This window comes from Panicum virgatum, chromosome 2N, assembly GCF_016808335.1.
Source record: "Panicum virgatum strain AP13 chromosome 2N, P.virgatum_v5, whole genome shotgun sequence".
Taxonomy (NCBI): domain Eukaryota; kingdom Viridiplantae; phylum Streptophyta; class Magnoliopsida; order Poales; family Poaceae; genus Panicum; species Panicum virgatum.
In genome coordinates, this window is record NC_053146.1 from 53,075,762 (window position 1) to 53,095,252 (window position 19,491).

The 19,491-nt window shown below is 43.8% G+C and overlaps 3 protein-coding genes across 5 annotated transcripts; 2 read left to right on the forward strand and 1 right to left on the reverse strand.

Moving 5' to 3' along the window:
* Window positions 1-800: 800 nt before the first annotated feature.
* Window positions 801-9,914, forward strand: LOC120661226. Of its 3 annotated transcripts, XM_039939981.1 has the most exons (13): window positions 801-1,081; window positions 2,321-2,816; window positions 3,376-3,526; window positions 3,891-3,998; window positions 4,110-4,534; window positions 4,624-4,667; window positions 4,823-4,895; window positions 5,006-5,079; window positions 5,222-5,291; window positions 5,700-5,863; window positions 5,940-6,012; window positions 6,580-6,797; window positions 9,665-9,914. In XM_039939981.1, the coding sequence occupies exons 1-12, from the start codon at window positions 926-928 to the stop codon at window positions 6,723-6,725; spliced, it is 1,980 nt and encodes a 659-aa protein (XP_039795915.1). In that variant the 5' UTR covers window positions 801-925; the 3' UTR covers window positions 6,726-6,797; window positions 9,665-9,914. The 3 variants fall into 3 exon arrangements, with proteins under 3 accessions (XP_039795915.1, XP_039795914.1, XP_039795916.1); XM_039939980.1 differs by lacking the exon at window positions 801-1,081 and having other exon boundaries at window positions 1,200-2,816; XM_039939982.1 differs by lacking the exons at window positions 801-1,081; window positions 5,700-5,863; window positions 5,940-6,012; window positions 6,580-6,797; window positions 9,665-9,914 and adding an exon at window positions 5,417-5,691 and having other exon boundaries at window positions 1,200-2,816.
* A 436-nt stretch (window positions 9,915-10,350) lies between these two features.
* On the reverse strand, window positions 10,351-11,188 carry LOC120661227 (putidaredoxin-like). Its single transcript, XM_039939984.1, has one exon. The coding sequence runs from the start codon at window positions 11,093-11,095 to the stop codon at window positions 10,607-10,609; it is 489 nt and encodes a 162-aa protein (XP_039795918.1). The 5' UTR covers window positions 11,096-11,188; the 3' UTR covers window positions 10,351-10,606.
* A 1,071-nt stretch (window positions 11,189-12,259) lies between these two features.
* LOC120661228 (F-box protein At3g07870-like) lies at window positions 12,260-14,534 on the forward strand. Its single transcript, XM_039939985.1, has 2 exons — window positions 12,260-13,738; window positions 14,415-14,534. The coding sequence occupies exon 1, from the start codon at window positions 12,291-12,293 to the stop codon at window positions 13,641-13,643; it is 1,353 nt and encodes a 450-aa protein (XP_039795919.1). The 5' UTR covers window positions 12,260-12,290; the 3' UTR covers window positions 13,644-13,738; window positions 14,415-14,534.
* The last annotated feature ends 4,957 nt before the right edge of the window (window positions 14,535-19,491 follow it).

The following is a 19,491-nucleotide window of genomic DNA, read 5'->3' on the forward strand; positions in this document are numbered from 1 at the left end:
AGCTTTGACGGGGTTAAAAAAAAGATCGAGTAAGAAGAGGGTTCAAATCACTCGAGTGATAGCTTTCCCTATAACTAACGGAACATGCTTTCAGTTCAACAGTGAATGGATCTCATCAACGGACTTAGCAGGCGAAGGATCTTTCCTGGTCGTGAAACCTCTAATGCCCAATGAAAAAAAAAAGGTATGTTTCACGCCAAATTGCCGAGATTCATCGCATCGTCCCATCCCATTCACATGAGCCATCCAATGATGACTTGTGGAAAACTGTCGAGAGCGCAACTCAGCCTGTGTTCACTTCCCTCAGACTCCTCCAAACTTTTCAAATTTTTCATCACATCGAAACATTAAATATAAGAAATGATATATGCACGGAGTACTAAATGTAGGTAAATAAAAAAACTAATTGTATAATTTTGATGTACGTTGCGAGACGAATCTTTTGAGTATAATTAGATCATGGTAGGACAATATTTACCAAAAAACAAAAATTGCTACAGTATACTACAATGTCAAATATGACTTTTTCTTCCCGCTTTTGGCGGATCTAAAAACACCCTCAGACGGAGCCTGTTCACCGTCAAATCCAGTCAGCGCCCTCGTAAGTCGTAACGGTCGCAAGAAGACAGCCTAGCCAGCCTTTCTCCGCGGCCCGCTCCTCGTGACGCCGCCTCGGACGGCCCCGATCCACCGCGCTCCACATCGGACGGTGGGTCGCGCCCCCGCCCGGGCTCTCTGCCCACCCACCCTTTCCATTTACACCCCACGCCGGCACCTGTGCGATCGCGCCTCGCCTTCCAGTTTCCAGCATTCCCCAGTTCGAGTTCTTCTCGTCGGAACGGCGGCGTCCCCCCTCCCAACCGAACCCAAACCCGCGGCGCAAAACCCTAGAGGCGGCGGCGCGGAACGCGTCTCGGGTTAGGTGATGGAGGTGGAAGGCGGCGGCGTCCGGGAGGTGGTGGAGCAGGAGGACGCGGTGAAGCTGCTGGTAGAGCACCTCGTGAAGCCGGTGCTGCCGCACGGCACGCTTCGGCGGGAGGAGGCCCTGAAGCCGGAGAACCAGGAGATCGTGGCGCGTCAGGTGAGGAACATTTTGGTACTACGTACTGTACTAGTTTGTGCTTGATTGCTGTGGCGTTTGTAGGTAGTGACGCGGTTGTGCTGGGGTTTCATGGGAGAGGGGAGGGGTTGGGGAACAGGGCATGGAGCTTGCGGCTTTCTCCCCCGTGCGAGTGCGATTCGTTTAAGGGGTGGATTTGGGGTCGCTTGGGGTGCCGCATGCTTGGGGCACTCGGAAGTCGCGGCTTCTACACAATGATCCGTTATTGCGCTTTGTTGATGATTACTTTTTTTTTCAGTCGCATAGCTTCGACTTACCTCACTAGGCAGACATTGTGCTTGCCCCCGTGCTTGGTCTTAGGGGTGGATTTAGGGTCGCTTGCGGTGCTGCGTGCTTGGGACATTCGGAATTCGCGGTGTGCTGATCCGTTGTTGCGCTGATCACATTTTGTTTCAGTCGCTTAGTTTCCACTTCACCTCACTAGACAGCCATGGTGCTTGCGATTTCTCCCAGCACGATTCGTTTTAGGGGTGTATTTGGGGCTGCTTGGGGTGACGCGTGCTTGGGGCATTTGGAATTTGCGGCTTCTACACACCGATCAGTAATCCTTTGTTGCGCTTTGGTGTTTATCACATTTTTTTTCAGTCGCTTAGCTTCGACTTACCTCACTAGGCAGCCATGCATGGAGCTTGCAGTTTCTCCCTGAGCGATTCGTTTTAGGGGTGGATTGGGGGTCGCTTGGGGTGCCGGCATGCCGCATGCTTGGGGCTTTCTGAATTCGCAGCTTCTACATACTGATCTAGTGATCCGTTGTTGCACTTTGTTGTTGATCACATTTTTTTCCTCACAATCTTAGTTGACTTACCTCACTAGTCAGCAATGGAGCTTGCCCCCGTGCGATTCGTGTTAGGGGTAGATTTGGGGTTGCTTGGGGTGCCACGTGCTTGGGGCATTCGGAATTTGCAGCTTCTACATACTGATCCAGTGATCCGTTGTTGTGCTTTGTTGTTGATCACATTTCTTTTTCAGACGCTTAGCTTCGACTTACCTCACTGGGCAGACATGGAGCTTGCAGCTTCTCTTAGTTCCATTCGTTTTGGGTCGCTGGGGACTAGGGTGTTGCGTGCTTGGGGCATTCGGAATCACAGCTTCTATGTGCTGACCATTGTTGCGCTTTGTGTTGATCACACACTTTTTTTTTGTCAATTGCTTAGCTGCAACTTACCTCATGATGATGTGTTTTATTTTGTGGTTGTGCAGATCCACGCAACGGTACTCCTGTACAACTATTACCACCGGAAGCAGTTCCCACAGCTTAAATTCGCTGATCCCCAGCGATTCTGCATGATCGCCTCCCTCACTGCCGGGGAAGCTCTGCTCGTGTACCTGAAACAGGTCCACGAGCACCACGACAATGGCACTGGGGGTGGGCTCTCGGTCACTGACGAGGCAGTCGTCGATGCCTGCAATATTGCCGAGGCACTCGACGCCACGAAGGACTCCCCCGAGATGGTCATGTGGCCCATCACCAAGGTCGCTGTTCTGCTTCTCAATAGGACAAAGATGTGCTTGGTCAAGCATGGATCTCAAACCAAGGGCGTCTACTCGATCTTTGAGAAAGATATCACGATGTCATTGGGTGGATCACATAGCAGTGATGTGTCAGTGCAGGAATCGAGCAATAAATCCGTAGCACTTCCTTCTGAACCATACGTGCTTCAGCAGATTGCATATTCAGAGGCGCAGCTCAAAACAGGTAGTTACTATTCCCATTTACAGTTTATTATACAAGAATTACTGTCTGGAACTTACAATGTGTTGCATGCATGCACCCTTAGTTTGTTATTTTTTCCTAGAGAAATGCAACCTCGTGGGTACAGGTCCATGTCTTAATTTGTAGAATTGTTCATCAACAAGCACAGCTGCACAAATATAGTCACTTTGCTGAGTATACTAGCTGGTGTGGCTTGGCTCCTCTCATTTGGTTTGGTTTTATGGAAGCTATTTGCTATTAGAACATGATTTAATATGATCATGCCGGGTAGCATATTGGAGTAACTTAGATTCTGAGCTTATGGCAATCAATGTTCTTTTTAGAACTGTTCCTATTTCTGAGCCGGATACAATAGTTACATCCAAAGTGGAATTTTGTGCTTAATTTTATTGACTCAGTGCAAATTTTATGTTTGTGCACCTACCTTTTACCTCACACTTTATATCTTTAATACGTATGTATTACACACTTATGTATTTAATAGGTATGTCTTGCACACCTGTATTTAGTAGGTATGTCTTACACACTTATGTCTCAATAGGTATCAAGCGTGCAAACTTGCGGTTTCTCGAAGAACATCGGGTGTACTCATTGAATAAAAAAGGGACAGCTACGATGATGTTTGTTCTGCAGTATGAGAAAAATATCAATAACAAGCTTAAGGAAATGCCTTTGAAAGTTCTGGTCGACAGGTTTGCTCCCCACCCCTGCCTAATTTGTACCATCCCACGTTGCAGCCCTAATCGAAGACGACTAATTTACCAAACAGCCCTATTCTTGAGTTAGATTGATGCCCTTCGTACTCAAATTTTTTAGTTCGCTAAGACATTTAATAGATAATATGATAGCAATGATAACTTTGCTAAAGCTCCTGCCCACTATGTTTTATTTTATTTTATTGAAATGAAAATACTATGTTTATGCTTATACGATACAATGCTTGCTGATTGCCCCACCCAAATGAGCTTCTTTGCTTAGTGTTAATATGCTATTTTTCAATGATAATGATTTCTAAATGTTTTCTCTGTTGTCTCTCTCCCTTATTTCCTTTGGCAGGATGAGTGGTCCTATACTTAGAAGTGATCCGTGTCCTGCAACGACATGTGTTGTTGAGTGCTATCATTTACTGCCATACAAGGAGATTCTGTTAAACATCCTGAACAGGTATACATGAGATTTATTTCCGCTAATTATACATGAAAGGGGTAATATCGAAATGGGTCATGTTACGACTGTTTTGGTTAATGACTAAATATTACTCTTGACATATCGCAGAGCGTGGCCTTTGGATTCTTCACTGAGCGCTCCAAAGGAACAATTATCTCAAAATGGAAACCCTTCATCCCACTCTGAAATAGATGAAAGTTTGAAGGAACAAGAAGCTAATAGCAAGTCCAAACTGAAAAAAATAAACACAAATGTTTCAACTCCAAAGAAAAATAAACAGGTAGTAAAAGCAGTTAGTGATAGTGGCACCAACAACTGCACCACCACCAAAAACAAAAAAAACAGCAACACGAACAGCAAAAGAAAATCCGAAACATTCAAGGCCATACTCCCTACCTACCCAGAGCATGGAGATGGCGAGAGCCCCACAAAAGAAACTGACTCACTTGCTGCTCCAGATGTGGAAAGTTTAAAATTTGTGAGCGCAAAACCCGCAAAAGCAACAAATGGTGGTTCTATAGACTTACAAGCCAGTACGTCTATCAATCTTACATTACTTTGATTTTTACTGATCCATCACTGTTTCACCTCCTCATATAATGATAAAATCACTCATTTTCAGGAGTCCAAATGGAGAATAGAAATACAACCCAAGATATCATTCTGGTAAAGATAAGCTAAATTACAGTTTGATTATATGAGCTTGAGATAAAGTTGTGTTCTGAAATAAGGCGTGGTGTTTCTAATTAAATAATTAATATATTGGTTTTATGTGTTAAATTTACTGTGCTTCAACTTAGTGAACTAATTATCTTTTTCAGGCACCATATGTTGATCCTTTAATTAACAATCATGCTTTGGAAAGCCAAAAGGAGAAATTCACAGTAAAGTCTGGTAAGGACAATCCTGTCCATGACAAAAAAAACTTGTTTTTCCTACTATTGATTGCTTCCATATTGGTGCGCTCCCAAATCCTAATCTGTATACTTCAAATGGCAATCAAGGTGGCATCTCAGATAACATGAATGTTCAGAAGTGTGCGACACTGCAGTTACTTCAGAAGATGCGGGATGATACTGTATGTTACATATTTTATTTCATTTCAAAAGATGCAATGGTGCTTGTTAATTATATACTTCTTGTTTTCCTTGATAAGCTTATGTGTATTCATCTTAATATATATATGTTTCAGCTCCGTGATTAATATATATATGTTTCAGCTCCGTGAGCATTGCATGCTTGGAGATCGAAGTGCTCAGTATGAAATGGAAATTCAAACAATCTTGACAGGTATTGCTTTTCATAACTAAATCTAGCTAAAATGGACAGTAAAGTGCAAAAATATCATATAATCTTGCGGCAAACAGCTTGTCTTTCCACATGGCAACTAAAATGCAACACTCTCGTACTTCTAGGGTTTTGTTGGTGGCATTTCAAACATGTGTGTGTGGGCCTTAGTCCCAAAGGATGGAGCTGGGGCATAACCATCCCATCCAAACAAGGCTGCTGCATACCAATGCATCAACAGTATTTAGCTTCCCAAGGACAACTAGCAGCATAATTTCAATGCCCCTAGAATAATTATAGACCTATATATAATAATGTATTCTCTAGGGTGTGATTATTGCTTATCAGCTTTGACATTTTTACCTTCAAATTCCATCAAACCCAGTACTTTTCATTTCAAACCATGTGCAGAAGGGGATATGACCCCTAAAGTGACGTCAATTCTGAAGAAATATGAGAACAACTGGAACATCATAGATGCTTCCAATCCAACCTGCTCTGGAAAAGGATGCCAAAACATGAACTTAAAGAGGAAGAAACTGAAAGAGGCCATTCTTCTACGCAACAAATGCCAGGCAAAAAAACTCATCTGATCGACTAAACTATTATATGATTCCTCTCCAATTCTCTGTCTGACAGGATGCCTTGCAGGAACTGGATGACATATGCCGTGAGAGCAATTGGATCCTTCCAAGATACAAAGTACTTCCGTCAGTTACAGGTGGTACGTGGATGATAATCACTGTCTTTTCAAGTTCCTGCATGGTTTATTATGAAGTCCTTGGACCTTAGGCATCAGAACACAACACAATCAGATTTAGGCTTGTGGAGTCTGCTTTTGTTGCATTGTAAAGCTGACACACATACTGCGCTCCCAATTATTATGTACAGACCCAGATTAGTTCTGTTGGTTAGTTGTTACCTTAGTTTAGAGTCAGGCTTCAATCAGTGCGTACCCAACTTGTCTCTGGCCGTGTTTGGGACAGCGGTGGCGACGCTTAAACATGGATCTTTGAACTGCGCGCAGATGAAAATCGGAGAAGCGAGCTCCAAGCTGTGTTCGCGTATAAGCGACGCGCTGCTGGTGCTCGCGATCCCAAACAGGGCCTCTATACCATACTATATGATGATCTTAGAACCTAGATGTCCGAATCATAATTTGAATTAGCTGAATGTCCACTGGTAACTGTAACCTGAACTCTTTTTTGCTCCAACAGGGGCTATCTTTCCCATAGCTCTTAGTTCCCACATGTTTGAGCATACTTTACAGTTTGTATCCCTGTCTTCACAGATATGTACCAAGCCAGTGTCTACCTTACGGGCCCAGATTTCAACTTGAGTGCCGATGGTGATAGGAAGATCACCCCTCATGAGGCGCGTGACTCCGCAGCGTCCAACATGTTGCACCAGCTTCAGCAGAAGGCAAAGGAAAATTAGAAGAGCAGCAGGTCTTCACAGCATCCCTTGATGATGCAGCGTTACCTGGCTGCGACTTTTGAAATATAAGGAAGCGAGTGTCACACCCTGAAATTTTTGAATTTCAGGATGTGATTGAAATTAAAAATAAAACAACAATTTTCTTATAATTTTAAAATTCTCCCAACATTTATTTTTCTTCACAGAGAATTTAGTGTAAAAGAAAATAAATATTGGTTGTTTTTCAAATTAAATGATGTTGTTCTTCTGGTGATGCATTCATGTCACATGCATAGTGTTGTTGAGTATGAAAACCTTTCAAAACGTGTTATATCATCAAAAGCTCTTCCCGGGAATTTTCCGGATCTTTCTGGATTCTTTTCCCATTTTCCCTAGAGCAAACTCTAATTTTTAGAGGCTCTTCCAAATCTTCTCATGAGCTCCAAATATTTTATTTGAGTTCGTTAGGTCCCAATATATTTCTAGGATTTTTCCTAGAATTTTCGGGCCATTTGGAATATTTTTCGGACTTTAAATATGAATTCTAGATTTTCTAGAATTATTTTAATTTCGAAATTAATTAATTCCGAATTTTAAATGGGCTAAGTCTATCAAAAGTACGTAAATCTCTAATGGACCTCAAGGGCCCATTCATGTGTTCCCTAATGGGCTAAAGGCACGTAAAGCCCATTAGCATGGGAGGGAGGTTTAGTACCACATTGCTAGTTGATGTGGGATGGCGAGACTTTTCTCTCTATATATTAAGCCAACCTCTCATGGCAACTTCACACCAAAAATATAGACTACCCATAGGGAGGCTCCTTGTTTGGGAATCCCTAAAATAATCTTTTCCCCAGAATCTCACCATCCTCCGCATCCGTACATCTCCGGTGAAATCTGACACCACCCTAGTGCCCAGCTCGTCGTCCTCTTCGTCGTGGTGTCTTCCTTCTCGTGAGTCGTCGCCATTTCATCGTCGACCCCGTGCCTTCTTCCTTGCCCTGCTGCGTCTGCACCCCTACTCGCGAGGGGCACCAGCAGCGCCGCCGCACCCCACGACCTTCTCTGCTGCACATGGAAGCGACCAGTCCTGCGTGCTGCCGCCCCCGCAGCGCAGCCGTGTGCGCCTCCCTGCGTGTCGCCCTCCCGAGCGCCGCCACCAGGAGCCATCGTCGATCGCTGCCACGCCTCCTGGCGCTGCGTGCCCTGGTGCCCGCGCAGCCTTGGTCTAGCAGGCCGGAGCAGACCCCGCCGCAACCTTTCGGTCCCAAGTTGGATGGTCATGTTGTGTGACAAACCCCAAGCTCTCTTAGTTTTAATATTTTAACTCTGTTTTAGTTCGCTTTCGTTGCGTTAGCTTTATTTTAGCATGAGCTATAGTTTAGTAGTGCTGTTGCGTCGTAGTTCTTGTTTTTTTAAAATAGATTTAGAATCAATTTGATTAATATTTATTTCAACTAGTTTTTCAGATTAAAAGCTAATTAGAGTTGTACACCGATTTTCATAATTAATGTTAATTGGATTAATACAAATATAAATGTTTCTTTTAATGTAACTTGATTAGTTCAAATCACAGATCATAAAGTTTTACGCTAGACGCTCACAACACTCTTTTATTTGCTAGTTAAATAGTTAACCAGTTTAATTCATACTAAAAAATTGATAAATAAAATGTGACTAAGTGTACTCGCCTTTACAAATATAAATCAATATGATTTAGTTAATATGGATATTTCTTTCAGATATCGTTTACATGTGTTTCCTAATTAAAATAAATCAAGCTTATAGTTTTCTATTCGGTTATAATATAAATCTTCCGATAGCTGTTTCTTTTCAACCGTAGCTTCGTTTTCCGCGTTTCTTGCGTTTTCGTAACCGTAGCACCAAGCCCTATCCTTTAGAGCGTTCTTTCAAAGCCTTTCTTTTGTTTTGGTGTATTGTTCTTAGTTGTTCTTGTTATTTGCTTTGTATGTTTGCTTGGTGATTGCTTCGAGTAGAAGGATCATTGTTTGAAGATTGAAGATCAAGAATTCCAAGTGAGCAAAAGTTGAAGAGCAGTAAGAGTAGCTTTTCGTTGGAGAAAGGCAAGTGACCCTAACCATCTTTCTATCTATGCTTATTTACAAGAGTATTATGATGATTTAATTGGAACATGGAGAACCACCCAAGAAAACAGTACAACCACAATACTATATGGCTCTGGTCTTGGCTGATTAATTAGAGACTCTAGCTTGTGACAGTCTTACCGAAAGGGCAAGAGGGGATGCATCGACGGGGTATAGCTCGGTCCTCTTGGGGCAATTGGTATTGTTTAATGGTCCTTTGACAAGGTACCACCTCATTAGGACAGTGTTATGACCGCTTTGACTTGAAACCTTAGCGGATTGTCATGGGTTAGGGAATCTTTGTAAAAGCCTCGTAGCGTCCCTATGCAATCACACCTCGGAAGTGTGGTATTGTGCCTAGCTAGCACATTGCGTGGTTGGGTTCAAAGTTCTTCGGAACTTTTACGCGAATTGTGGTGAAAGTGTACAACCTCTGCAGAGTTAAAACTAACCGGTTAGCCGTGCTCACGGTCAAGAGCGGCTTGGACCCTCACATGATTAATAAACTTAAAGATGGATTTAAATCACATTCTGGTTATTTCTTGTGGCCTTGCTGAGTACCAACCATAAGTGTACTCACCTTTGCTTACTGCTGCTCAGAAGGAGAAGGTGTATAAAGATTTTGAAGATGTTGCTGAGTTCTAGGCGTACGCAACCCCCAGTCGATTGTCTGTGAAGTTTGGAGCCTTCGTTTCCAGGATAAGCTGTAAACTCTGATAGTCTTTTATTTGTTTTAGTTTTTTTTTCGTGATACTGTTACTGATTATTCACTTATGATGTCTCTATATGTATGAAACTTGATCCTGGCATACATATAGCTATGCATTCGGTTTTGTCCTTGAAACCGGGTGTGACAGCGAGCAGGCGGCTGGAAAAAAGGACCATCACAAGCTCAGAATTTGAAACATCCTGGGGGAAGCATCGTCCAGTTACATTGTTTTGCTGTTGTAATGTAACCTCTCCAGAGGCTGCTGGTGTGCTGGGTCTCGCACAGTGTTTGTTTTAAATTTATGGATAATATTACTAGTTCCAGGTACACAATAACCTTGTTTTCAGATCCCCACAAAGCTCTATGGAAAAGGATAGCTGCTTTTTCAACACTGAATGGACATGGTTGCCTGACTGATTTCAATTTACGGAGCAAGTAGCAAGCAAAATACACTAAGCACCAACCATTTCAGTTGACGAATATTTCCGATGCATTTCATTACAGATGGTTATCAACTTATCAATATAGTTATGATCACAGATGAACCAGCACAAAAGACACCAGAAGATTTCGTAGCTATGGAAGTAGGAACTATGAACTTCCTCTACTTCATATAGTATCTTGCAGGTATATCAAGAATTATGAAGGAATAGATAAGCTTATTTCGTCTCATGCCTATGTTAGACCATTTTTGGTATTCTACTATGTTGTCCTTCTGAAGATTGGCTCTCTCCCCCCACATTAAAACCAAGTACACTTATACGGGAATAAACAGTGGTTATCAAATGGAAATGAAAAGGCCAAGATGCAAGATCAACCAAACATCACAATGTGCAAAACTTCAAAATAATGAAACATTAGACTGAGGTAATTGCAAGGGGATCCCATATTACATCATCCTTATATTCCACATTCAAAGGAACAAAAGTTAACCAACAACACCAAGTTTTGCTCATCAAATCATTATTCTTCATCAAATCCGTAACATAAAAGGGGATGGCGCAGCTGCACCTAGCCAGGGGAATGAAGGAAGGCTCACAGCGTCGAAAGCCGCACCTCTCTGCCTTGCCTTTCGTCCAGGCACGCCATTACGGGATGTCCCACGGCTTGGGCTCGGGGACGGCGACGACCATCCCCTGCAGCTCGGGCGCGAGGACGACCTGGCAACCCAGGCGCGCGTGCTTGTTGAGCTCTCGGTTCCTGGACGCGCGGGTGAGCACGTATCGCTCCTCGTAGGACGGCGGCGGCAGCTTGTCGAGCCACTCCTGCGCGATGTGGACCTCGCACTCGGCGGAGCACGCGTCGATCTCCTCGAGGCGGTGGGAGGCCGGCTCGATGAGCCCCGCGTTGGCGAGCGCGCGGAGGAGGGTCTGCCCGGAGAGGCCGACCACCTCGCGGCGCGCGCCGTCGGGGTCGATGGCGAGGACGCGCACGATGCGGTCGGCGACCTTGGCCGATGCGGCGGCGGGGGCTGGGGTGGCCGAGGCGGCGGCGGGAGAGACGGCACAGAAGGATCGGGCGAGCGACGGGGAGAGGTGGAGCGGCAGGCGGCGCAGGGCGCGCGCCGCGATCGCCATGGCTGCAGCTTGGGTAGGGTTCGGGTGGGAGATCTGGGGAGAGGAGGGCGATGGGGACCTGGGACTGGGAAGGGAAGGGGTGGAGGCAGAGCCGAGGGAGAGGGGCTCTGGGTCGCTGAGCAGTGGGCCTAAAAGCTTTGAGGATTAAATTAGCATTGGGCCCAGCTGTCGGTGTCTGTCTGGCTTGAACATTTGATAGCTCGAACATGGCGTGTGACGCCCGACAATCTATGAAATCGTACGGTAACAGAGCATTAGAGGTGAGAGTTTGGTGATAATTCGGAAGAGGCGAATTAGCAGTGGGAGTTTGACAGAGAAAATTAATATGAAAATTTGATTTTTAATTAATCTCAACACCTTGTTGATTCGTGGAGGGAATAGAGAGGGAGTTTAAGAGGGATCTTAATATGTGAAGGCCCTCAGCTGAAGGGCAATGTCAATGCTAATATGTGAATTATCCCTCAAGAACTTTTTTTTCTTTTGATAGGGGAACCATCATGTGCCAAAATGTTGTAGAACATCTAACTAGAGCAACTAATGATGAACTAACAAAATAAAAATAAAAGTGATGAAATCATAATCCCTGTAATTGGGAGCAATGAACAGCTGAATAGGCGGCAAACAATGAACTATTTTCGTTTGTGGTGTGTGTTATGGTAGGCACTACTGCATTAGGCAGGTTATGTCGAGATATGAACAAACTTCTTATTGTTTCTTGGCAATAATGTAAAAAAAGTAGGATACTATTGTACATTTTTTTAATCATTGTGATTCAGTTAAAATCTTATTAATCCTAAATATACATGGCATCAGTTCCCAATCTAGCATTAGAGTAACAGGATTAAAAGAAAAAACAAACAAAAACAAGGAAGAATGATCGATGTGCAATACTACTGCTGCTGCAACCGGTGGATTGCGAAACACCCTGCGTATTTGAAACCATATAAGAGGGAAACTAGCTTACCACATCACTGTGATACTAGTAAGGGGTTGTTTGGTTTAGGGACTTTTTAGTCCTTAGGACTAAAAAAAAGTTCCTAGAAACCAAACAGGGAGAGACTTTTTCTCTAATAGTCCCTAAAAGTACCTCCTAGAGGGACTTTTTTTATTAGTCCCTAAACCAAACAGGGAGAGACTTTTTCTCTAATAGTCCTCCTAGATGATCTCATAGTTGATCAGCTTTGGGTGTGACACGATGATGGGGAATAAGAGAAGGGCTGTAGCATCTGGCGGTGCACATTCCCTGCCGGAGGAGATGATGACAGAGGTGTTCCTACGGCTGCCCGTCAAATCCATTCTTCGCTTCCGGGCGGTCTGCCGGTCCTGGAATGCAGTGCTTTCTTCTGAAGAATTTTGCTGCCTTCACATGGCGAAGGTTGGGTCGAAGTCAGCACCGCCTAATCTGTTCTTCACTTCACAAACAGCTGGTTTTGACGCCACTGCGGTGTACTCGAGCTCATCATCAGGCCCCGATGATGGCCTGCTGTTCACTCTTGATGGTGTACGCGGTGGTGACTTCATCCACATGACACCTGCACCGTGCCGTGGCCTCACTCTTCTCCACGATCCTTTTGCACCAGCTTACTATGTCTTCAACGCATCCACAAGGGCAGTTACCCGGTTGCCCCCTTGCCACAATGCGTTGTGTGTGACTGCTGGACTTGGGTTTGATGCCCGGAGGAAGAAGTACAAGGTGGTGAGGTTATTCCTAGGGGATTTTGGTGATAAGCAGCATATTAAGTGTGAGACATACACGCTGGGTGGTGATCATGGGGATTATTGGAAGCCGCCTGCTGCAGGTGTACCCTTCAGATTCTGCAGGGCTGCTCAGGCAACTATTAGCCATGCTAGACATAATAAAGTTCTGCCAGTATTTGCAAATGGGTTTCTGCATTGGCTTATCCCTCCCTCGTTTGTTGTTGAAAGGCCACGAGCTGCCATCCTATCCTTTTCAGTCACAGATGAGATCTTTTCATGGGTCCAGTCGCCACCGTTTGAGGTGTCAGGTGTGCATTTGGTGGAGCTTGCTGGCCACTTATGTATGGTTCGGGACCTTCGTCATGTCGGCATGCTGGAGACTTGGAAGCTGAATGGCTATGGCTCTGGTGGTTGGTCATTGGAACATCGCATTGATCTGTTGCAGCATATTAGCAGACATGATGTAATTGAGCCTGAGATTGTTAGAGTTATTGGTTCTGTTGGAAGTTGTGGGTCCACGAAGAGGATAGTCATTGCTACATCCAAATGCAAGGTGATCATCTATGATCCCGTGTCTCATACTGTAGAAACTGCCACTGCAATCAGAGAGACTCATTCGTCTTACCAAGCTGAAAAGCTTGCTCTTTCCAGTGTCTCACTATTTCAAGAGAGCCTTGTTCCAGTGCATCAGACAAATAAAGAGAGAGCCCTGTCAGTTCCCCTAGCTAAAGCGACCAGGGAGATCTTGCTCCGACTCCCAGCTGACTGTACCATGCGATGCAAACTTGTCTCCAAGCAGTGGCTTAGCTTGATTGAGGATAACAGCTTCATGCGCTCTTCACTTACATAACAACATGGACAAGAGGCCCAAGATCATGCTTGTGGGCAAGGGCATCACTGGACGATCCGGCTTCAGTTTTACTTCCTGCTCAAAGTTGCTCCAACGTGCTCGTAGACATGATATATGGCTTGACACAAAGGTGGTTTGCTCCAAGCCTTGCCATGGCATGAACCTGCTAAGCACTGAGCTGAAGGATTATCTCTACAACGCCAGCACAGGTTTCCGCCTTGTGTATCACACTCGAGGGACGGAATCCATCCACGTACCCTCGAACATTCCTAGCTGGAGAACGTCATGGCCATGCTTTCGCACTTGGCCGCAAGAATGTTGGCCTGGGGTTCAATCTGTCAACGCAGGATCACACGATTGTTGAAATGTTCTACCACGTGAAGGACTTCAAATCCCGTCGGTATTTCTTGACATGCATGGTTACCGAGTGTGGCCGGGGCACCGTGCAAGAATGCTCCCTGCCACCTCTGCCTGTGAGTGACATGTCGCCAGCCTATCTTGCAGGAGTGCTCTACTGGATGAGTGGTCCAAGGTTGGGCGAATGTGATGAGAGGGCCATTGTGTCATTTGACATAATAACACGTGAATTTGCTGTCACCCCCTGTCCGTCATGTATTGCTATGTGGAACAATGGAAGTCCTTCCAATGCTTTTGTGGTTGAGCTTGAGGGAACATTATGTGTTATCCTTGCAGACCCTGATGCAGAAGAGCTAAATATTTGGAGGCGACAGCATGATCAGTGGCATAGCGCATACACAGTGTATTTGGAAGGTTGGCCAGGCTATTCCCTTGGAGCAAATGTTGTGGTGCCATGGGCTATCGATCCGGACGGGAAGATCTTACTAAACACGGGGAGGAAATTGGGATTTTATGATCAAGCAAGGCATTTTATCGAGAATCTGGCGAAAGGCCGGGCGGCCAGTTGGCTAGCTCGGTCCGGTAGCGTCGCGCCCCAACAGATCCTGAGTTCGATTCTCATTAGAAGCGAATTTCTGGCTGTTGGGGTAAAAAGACCCCCTCACTGTGCTCGCCGCGAGGCTTGGCCCTCTCGGGCATGGGCCAGGGTTCGGGAGTTTTCTATACCCGGGTAAGCCGGTGTGGCTTCCTCTTAATGAAAAAATGGTGGGGCCGTTTCCTCCCCGGGTAGAGTTTTTTTTATCGAGAATCTGTATGATCTTGAAGAGGTGCTGCGTGTCAGGAGTACAGAGCAATCCTCTCGTGTTGGAGTCTGTGGACATCTTCACATTGCCAAATACAAACATGATGTTGATAAGTGTAACGAATATGGCACTATTTATGCCATTTCGAGTGATTTTGGTGATCGAATGACAACGCAATCAATGAGATTAATGTTTTTGTTGAGTGAACGTTTCTAGATCTCAGGGATAAAGTAAAAAGGTCATACAAAACAAAACACGAAAAAGGAACTCAAAGAAATGCTGAATTGGACGAGTTCTGCAGAAACTAGTAGCACCGGAAGAACCGATGCCTAAGCATCGGTGCATCCGATGGTTGTCGGAAGATCCGACGCCCTCGCTTTGGTACAAGTCTGAGCGCCAAATAGAGATCAAGGGAAGATCAAGTGAAGCACCGGTTGAACTGACAGCTTCAAGATAGACATCGGTGCATTTAACGTACTATGTTCCAGAGATGATGTCAAGCGCGCAGAAGCCAAATCTTCAGCACCGGTTAAACCGGTGGTGCGTCGGAGCATTCCATCGGTGAAATGACGTCAGCAGAACAGAGAGGTCCAACGGCTAGTCCAGAGGCTGTGAGTGACCGGTTTAACCGACGCCCAATCATCGGTTAAACCGATGGTTCTGCAGTATGTCAGAAAGTCCAACGGCTAGTCCAGTTGCTAGTCCAACAGTCCAGTATGACTGGTTGAACCGACGCTACTCAATGCAGAGGCATCGGTTCAATCGGTGGTTTGCTGTTTTCTGCTGACCATTGGTGCAACGGCTACAAGACTTGGTGGCCTATATATATGTGCTCCCCCGGCCATTTGAAGATTGCTGGAGTCCCAAGACATCACACACACATCCAAGAACACCTTCAAGCCATCCAAGAGCATAGAGATCAAAATCCTTAGTCCTTAGCACAAGCTTTGTGAGTGTAAGTGCTAGATTAGCTCTTGAGTGAGTGATCAAGCAAGGTTTAAATCCTTGTGCTGTGGTTCTAGAGTGAACCAAACTTGTATCTCGGTGCGCCGGCCTCCTTGGAGCATTGATGGCTCGCCGGCAAATCAACGACCCTTCGGCTTGGTGTGGAGCAGCGTCGACAATATTGTGTAGGGGACGGAGACCCTTCCTTCGTGGGCAATCTCCCTTAGTGAAGATCGGGATCAAGGTGACCGTGATTGTGTTCACGGAAGAGACTTGATTGCCGGGAAGCGATACTCTTCGTGAGTGCTTCAACAACGTGGACGTAGGGGCGCCTTTGTGGCAATCCGAACCACGGGATAAATTCTCGTGTCGAGAGTTCGCTTCCTCTCATCTCTCTCTTTAAGCTTCCGCATTTCATATTGCAACTTGTGTGCTTTTACTTTCTTAGTGTAGTATCTTGTTAGGATTGGCTATAGGTTGCAAAACTCTTTTGGGTAAGGGTTTTACACTAAGGTGAACCGTAGTTGCACATCTAGATAGCTTGATCTAGTTTAAATTTTGTGCAAACTAGTTGGAGCCATATGTTAAGATTTTAATAAAGCCTAATTCACCATCTCCCCCTCCTAAGCTAGAGCACCCGATCTCTTTCAATAAGTCTTGTCTACATGAATCACTTTTGGTGCAGCACAAGATTCCAGATGATCCTTTGCCTGCTTTATCTGGGAACAGTTCTGCATGCTCCGGTGGAGAGCAATGTTTGGAGAGATGGGATTCATTACATACTGAAATAATGCCCTTGGTTCCAATATTATACGAGGAGAGCCTGACAAGTTATCCCCGAAAGCACAAATCATGGGTTTTATTAGATATTTTATCATTATGATTTCGATAATACTAGTCCAGCAATGTATGCTCTTGCACGGACTAGAATTTTATTTAGGAGATACAAGGTTGTGGACAGGGTGAACATGTTCCTATGTTAGTATTATTAGGCTTAGTTTGTATTTGTTTTCTTGCTTAATGTTTAGTGATACATGAATTTCATTGCTCAGTACATCTGTTGCCCATGGAGTTGGCAAAATTATGAGCTACTTTGTCTTTTCCTGGAATTGGCCGCTTATAAACCTTGTACGTTGATACAAAATACTGGAAAATTGGAAAGGCTACGACATGGGCCTGTTGGCCGCTCGATTCAGCCAGCCGTCGTACGGAACCGTGACGGACGTTATGTCCGCTGGCGTGGCGCCACCCGTCGCTGACATGGAGGCGACGTGGGAGCACCCAGCGCGGCAGCGCCCTTCGGGGCCTGCGGCCCTCATACTCAGTAATACTGGAAATTAGGAAAGGCTAGTCCCATTAATGTGTTCATGTGCAAGCAGTAAAATGTGTTTGCATGCATTGTTTTCTTAATGCTTGATGCTCTCTTCAGATCTTTATGTGTTTCCTGGACCAACAGATATTAGAAAATATTTGCGCCTTTAACTTTTAGGTTGATAGTTGGAACAATAAATGTCTGAAGAGACGGGCCTTGCCAGAAAAACAAGAACAAGACCAAGCAATATTTCAGGTACAGTTGGTATCTGCATTCTTCAACATGCCTGAACAGGGATCTGGTTAATGGTCCTGATATGTAGAACAAGAAATGAGAAGTGCAGAGGAAATTCACATCTCAGCAGTGCAGGATACTTCTGCTCAAAGATATGATGTGAAATTTCAATTATCTATAGGAAAAAAAAGAGATACATTGTGCATGTTCTACAGGCTGATCAATGATTTAATCATTTTGAACACCAGTTTTACTGTTTTGGATGCATATAAGCTATTTTCATCTAAGCTTAGGCCTGTTACACATTGTAGCAATAGTAAAAGATATCCTTTTTAGTGTTTATAAGATATAAACTTGGATTTATCAAATGTGCATTGTGTTCTTAACCATACCATCCAATTTCCTGATGAGTTACGTACTTGCTGAGATGACAATGGTGGGGTTGACCACAGTGTGGAGTGCATGTAACACCAATGCTCTGTGATCCAAGCATTTGATGATGCTCCTGATGTAAACCTGAATAAAGATGTGCTTTCTTTCTTTCATTTGAAGTCTGCTATTTAGACTTAATTTTAACAGCTCTGTTCTAAATCCAGGGTTGGACTAGGTGGGGGGTGGGGGTGCTATGCTGGTGGGTGTGCCACTGAAGGATGATGAATTCAAGATCTTACTATTACTAATTGGAGGTTTCTTTGGAGTCTTCACATAAAGTCACCTAAGATCTTAGGTGGACACTTTAAAAAAATAGAGAAATTCTATAAATTCTCACAAAAATCAGAAACATCCGGCCATGAATCCAACAATTCTAATTATAATAACCATTGGATCTATTATCTTTTCTAATAAATAACCCACCTCTGCCATTATAAAAATAGAATAAAATAACCCCCTAAATATGTATCTAAATTACCCACTAATCTTTGTGTAAATTATCCACATATGCCATTATAAAAATAATATAAATGCCCCCTAAATTTGCATATAAATTATCCGATTATGTCATAATTATTACAAGTTAAATAAATCATAAATTTAAATCTAAATTATATAATTATAATAATATATTAAAGCGCGCCATAAAAAATCTAAATTACCATTTCTATCATCATTAATATATTTTTTGTATAAAAATACTACCCACGATATATGTCGCCATATATTCATGTTTGATGGAAGAGATAAGAATATCAATTTACAAACAAATAATTCAACTAAACATATATTGAATACATATGAAGGTGCACAAAATGAAATCTATTGTAACTAGATAATGATAAATATATATTTTAGAGTATGTGTTACAATATTTAATAAATGAAAAGGGCATGAGATAGATAATTATAATTATTGACATCATTCTTATATTAGTTCTAATTAGCCCGTGCGGAAGCACGGGTTGATATACTAGTTTACCCAATGAACTTCTGAACAATAGGATCCTGAAGGGAACCTTCTGTTGTGACTACAAACCGTGGACTGATCTGACCAATTTGGTCTAGATGTACATCCACTACAAGAAAAGTAGGTATCCGTGACGAAAATTATTATGATAGATGTTAGAAATGTCATAGAATAACGGCTATTCTGTGACGATTTTAGTATTTTCGTCAAAAAGTTGAGGCTATCAATAATTTGTGACGAACAGGAATTTATCGTCATAAAAGATTCAATAATTTGTGACCATTTTAAATATTTGTCATGGAAAAGCTAATCATTTATGACGATTAATTTATGACCAATGTGTTTTTGTCAAAAAAAAAAGGGTACAAAACTATGAATATGCCCAATATGTATTTGGACTGGCCCATCAGGTCGCCCGAACCTTGTGCTCAGGGAGCAGGGTACCAGCCCTGGCGAGTGGCGACGGCGTGCTTGGCCAACTGCGATGACGTGCTTGGCAAAGGTTGCTGAACGCCGGCCGCGTCGAGCTGGCCAGAGCGCCCGCCGCGCTAGGGGCGCTTGGGTGTCGAGCGGAAGTTTGTATGGTAGTAAAAATTGCTGCAAATATTTAGAACTGCATGTCAAGCTATAGCTATTTTATGGTTTTGTACACTTGGAATGGAATATGAAGTTAATTGTTGTTATATTTTGATACCTTTGAAATGGGGAACCGGTGTATCAGGAATGATTAGTTTGCAATTTGGACAAAAAAAATATGATATTATGTCAATTTGTAGAATTTTTTGATCCAATTTAG